The sequence below is a fragment of the Vulpes vulpes genome, chromosome 12 (genome assembly GCF_048418805.1).
Source record: "Vulpes vulpes isolate BD-2025 chromosome 12, VulVul3, whole genome shotgun sequence".
Lineage (NCBI taxonomy): Eukaryota > Metazoa > Chordata > Mammalia > Carnivora > Canidae > Vulpes > Vulpes vulpes.
This window is the reverse complement of record NC_132791.1, coordinates 159068869-159073557: the sequence shown is the minus strand read 5'-3', so window position 1 is coordinate 159073557 and position 4689 is coordinate 159068869. Positions and strand designations below refer to the sequence as shown.

The following is a 4689-nucleotide window of genomic DNA, read 5'->3' as shown; positions in this document are numbered from 1 at the left end:
ATCACAAAAATGTTTCAGCAAGCAATTATGAATTCCCTTGAAACAAATGCAAAAACAGAAAATCCCAGCAAAGAATTAGAATTTACAAAAAAAGAACAAATTATCAAACTGAAAAATATAACTGAAATTGAAAATGTGCTGGAGGGGCCCAGTGGGAGGAGACAGATCTGGTGAATTTCCGGACAGGCAAGTGGAATTTACCCAATCTGAACAACTGAGAAAATAGACCAAAAAAATGATAAACAAATTCACAGGAGCCTGTGTGACAATGACAAGATTGCTGGCTTTTGTATCCTCAGAGATGCAGAAGGAGAGAAAAGAGTAGAACTTTAAAAACTATTACAAGAGGGGCAGCCGGGTGGCTCCATCGGTTAAGCATCCAACTCTTGGTTTCAGCTCAGGTCACGATGTCAGGGTCCTGGAATTGAGCCCTCATGATGGGCTCCACGCTCAGCAAGGATTCTGCTAGAGACTCTCTCTCTCTCTGCCCCTCCCTCCACTCACTCTCTCTGAAATAAATAATAAACCTTTTTAAAAAAGTATTACAAGAAATAATAGTACAAAATCCCCAAATTCGGCAAAAGACATAAATCTACAGATTGAAGAGGCTGCATAAATCCTGAAGGATAAACCTGTAGAAATCCACACCAAGACACATAATAAAGCTTCTGGGAACTGCAGACAATGAAAACTCTCAAAAGCAGCCAGAGAGGGACACCTAGGTGGCTCGGTGGTTGGGTGTCTGCCTTTGGCTCAGGGCATGGTCCCAGGTCGGGGATCGAGTCCTTCACCGGGCTTCCTGTGAGGAGCTTGCTTCTCCTTCTGCCTATGTCCCCACCTCTCTTTCTGTGTCTCTCATGAATAAATACATTTTTAAAAATCTTTTTAAAAAGCAGAGAGAAATGATTCATTAACCTTTAAGGGAGCAGCAATCGCATAACTGACCCAGAGTCTGATCTGTAGCCACAGGAGCCATGGAGAAGTGACTCACAACATGGTAGCTGCTGAAAGAGAACAGTTAACTGTGGATTCTATGTCCAGAGAAAATATCCTTCAGGGATGAGGGAGAAAGAAAGTCACCTTTAGATGATAGAAAATGAGGGCAGCCCGGGTGGCTTGGAGGTTTAGCATAGCCTTCAGCCCAGGGCGTGATCCTGGAGACCTGGGATGGTGTCCCATGTCTGGCTCCCCGCAGGGGGCCTGCTTCTCCCTCTGCCTGTGTCTCTGCCTCTCTCTCTCTCTCTCTCTGTGTCTCTCATGAATAAATAAATAATATCTTTAAAAAAAAATGAAACTCCCCTTAAGACTAAAGGAAGTTCTCCAAACAGAAAGGAAATGACGGAAGAGGACTTGGAACCTCAGAAGCACAGAAGAACATCAGGTTGGGTAAAAATACGGGTAACCATACTATAGGGTATTCTAATAGTTTCTTAAATCACTTGATGGTGGAAGGAAAATTTGTAATACCGTCTGAGGTTGTTCTCAATGTGTTAGAAGCAACAGGACAATTCTATTTTAAAATTTGGGAGGCTGAAGGGGCCTAAACAGTTTTCTGCATTTCACTCCAAGTGGGAAGATGTCACTACTGGTAGATTATGCTGTCCACCTAGGGCAATCCCAAGAAATCAATACAACACAATATGTCAAAAACCCTTATCAATAAATCAAGATGGAATTCCAAAAAATGTTCAACAAGCCATGGGAAGGGGAAAGAATAGGAACAGGAGACAGGATAATATGGTGGCAGAGTCAAGATGGAACACATTGCTCTAAATGTAAAGCATCCAAACATGCCGACTGAAAGGCAGAGATTGGTACCACGGACTTGACACACCTGCTGTCTTCATAGACACTGTGTGCTCACTTGAGATACGACATAGGTGGTTCGACAGCAAAAGGAGAGGAGCATGCACACACGTGTCGATAGATGGGTGCATCCCACGTGGGCTGAACTTCCACGTAGACCCATCAAGACTTCTCCCTCCCTCTCCCCCTCCCCCTGCATCCCTTCCCATTCCCTCCTGCCTCCACCAGCCTGCAGTGTCTACCCTTCTGTTCTTTTTCCATGTGCTTATAATCCTATAAAAAAACCACATGTTGCCTTACACGAAATGTGCACAGATATGCGTGGGAAAGTGCCACTGTTTTCTTTACCAGAAGAGAAGGGGGGAATCATTTTATAAAGACTTCTCTGTATTTTGTTTCTCTCCCAATATTATTTTGGGAGAATTCCACCAAATCAATGTGGAAAAATTCTCTTTATGCATAATTTATTCAACCATTACTTTATTGATGGCTGTTAACTTGGTCTCCAGGATTTCACTCCCCAACGATGCTAGCAACGTCTTTGGAAGTAAAAACAAGCAGAAACATCACAATCACCGAGTCGGGGTGTTGATGTCTATGTGATGCTCAGAGCGGGGGCCCTGCTAGAGGGTCCCAAACAGATGGCAGTTTCGGCTCCTGCCCAACCCCGTCTGCCCAGGATAAGGGTTCCCTCCTGCTTCAGCTGCTGACCTCATTAAAGCAGTGAGAAAGCCCTACTGTACTAAGGACCCAGCAGGTGACTCTGTTGGCCCCCAGAACAGGGCAGCATTCCCATGTGTTCCTGCCCCCAATCAGGGCTATCTCAGACCATCCAAGACACATTTAAAATGTAGAAACCTTTGGTACAAACTCTGCAGATGGACAAAGCCTCAACCCCTCAAGGGCGTGGGGGCGGCCACTTAGAAGGGAATCACTACCAGGGTCAGAAATTATTCTGGTGCCACCTAGAATAAACAGCCCGACATGACCGGAGGCTGCACTGTTTTGTCTTTTATTGAACATCCTGCTGATGCCAAGGGGCAAGCTCACTGCCCACTCCTACCCCTTGCCCAGAGCCCTTCAGAAGCACCTTCTCTGAACCACAGATGTCCCAAACTCCTTGAAATCTGCGGAGGTGACCCACATCTGCTTGAAGCTGCTCAGAGAGGTGACAATGGAAGCCCCAATCCAAGTGGAGAACCACCTGTCGGGGGGAGCAGTGATCTTGATGGGGGTCCCCTTGGAAGCCAGCTGCTCCAGTTCCTTCAGGAGACGGTCATCGAGGCCCTGGAACAGAGTGGTGCCCCCGGACAGCACAATCTCCCCAAAAAGGGTCTTCTGGATGTCTGCATCACACTTGCTGATGCTGCAGGAGACCATTTTCGAGAGGCCTGGGTTCTGGATGCCCAACTGGTCGGGTGCGAACAGGGCCTCAGGTGCCTGGTACAGCTGCTCCCCGACACAGATGACGTTCCCATCTGGCAGCTTGTACTCTCTCAGGACCTCCTCTGGCCTCCGGGATAGCTCCTTCTCAGGCTCCACGGCCACATAGCACAGCTTTTCCTTGATGTCATCCACCAGGGCTTTGTCCAGCACACATGGGAAGGAGCGCCCACTAGCCAGCAGCAGCCGGGTGAGGTGCTCTGTGATGTCCCTTCCTGCCACGTAGAGCTTGGTGACTGCATGGGGCAGGGAGTACCCTTCAAAGATGGGAACAGTGCAGGTGACCCCATCCCCGCTGTCCACCACCAGGCCTGTGACGCAGGCCGAGGCGTAGAGGGCCAGCACGGCCTGGTCCGACAGGTAGAAGGCAGGCACATTGAAGTTCTCAAACATCATCTCGGCCATCTTCTCCCGAGCCTCCCTGGGGTTCAGTGAGGGCTCTGTCATGAGCACAGGCCTGTCGCTGGCCTTTACCCCCAGCTCCCACTCGAACAGGTGCTTGCAGAGTCTCTCCATGTCCTCCCAGCCGGTGACCAGGCCCCGCTCAATGGGGTAGTGCATCTGTAGGACCTCCTGCTTGTGCAGAGCCTCTTCGCCCACAAAGTACTTCTTCTGATTGGCTCCTGCCGAAGGGGTCTTGAACTTAGGGTGCCCTATGACAGAGCTGATGACATGGCGGGGCCCGATCTCTCCAGACAAGCCTGCTTTGCAGAGTCCAGAGCCATTGTCAAAAATCACAGCTGGAGAATCTAATACGTGTGGGTTAAACATGTCTGCAGCATCCTCTTCTGTGCTTCACCAAAATAAAGACAGAACTCTCTCAGCCACTTTGTGACGCAAGAGGCCCCTATGGAAGTTTAAGGGCACAGGATTCCACGGCTCTGCAGTGACTCCCAGGCGGGGCTAGCAGGTGGCTGGGCCCTGAGAGCCCTCCATCTTCGCCGCAGATCTGCTCTGCTTTCAGGCAGCCGGGGAGGCCACCGCCTTTTCAGGGATGACAGTGTCACGTGTAACAATCCAACCCAGGCAACAATTGTCCTGGGCCAGTGGCTGAGGGCCTTCGGGGGTGGCACCTCAGAGCCCCCAGTGCTCCCTCCCTGGTGAGACTCCACCTGGCATAGGGCAAGCCAGACCCACTGGTGGTGTTGATGGGCCTGTGAACTGGGGCCCAGCCTTGGAACCCAGGGAAGCAGCCTAGCCTGGGCCCACCCAGGGGACTGAGGTCTCTCTCCCACAGAGCTATTTGTGGGGTGACAAAGACACACTCCCCTCTGCTAAGGAGATGGCCAAGCCCCAAGTACAGGTACAGGTTGGAGGAAGAGTGTCCACAACCCATCACAGCAGGCACTCAGAATGTGTAGACCCCTCCAGGAAGCCCTCAGAGATTTGTTTTTCCTTTACCCCCACGAGCCCTAGCTCTCTGTCCCACAGATGCAGCCT

The 4689-nt window shown here is 50.1% G+C and overlaps 1 protein-coding gene across 1 annotated transcript; it reads right to left on the bottom strand.

Moving 5' to 3' along the window:
- Window positions 1-2886: 2886 nt before the first annotated feature.
- ACTRT2 (actin related protein T2) lies at window positions 2887-4020 on the bottom strand. The gene has a single exon (XM_026004900.2). The coding sequence runs from the start codon at window positions 4018-4020 to the stop codon at window positions 2887-2889; it is 1134 nt and encodes a 377-aa protein (XP_025860685.1).
- Window positions 4021-4689: the final 669 nt, after the last annotated feature.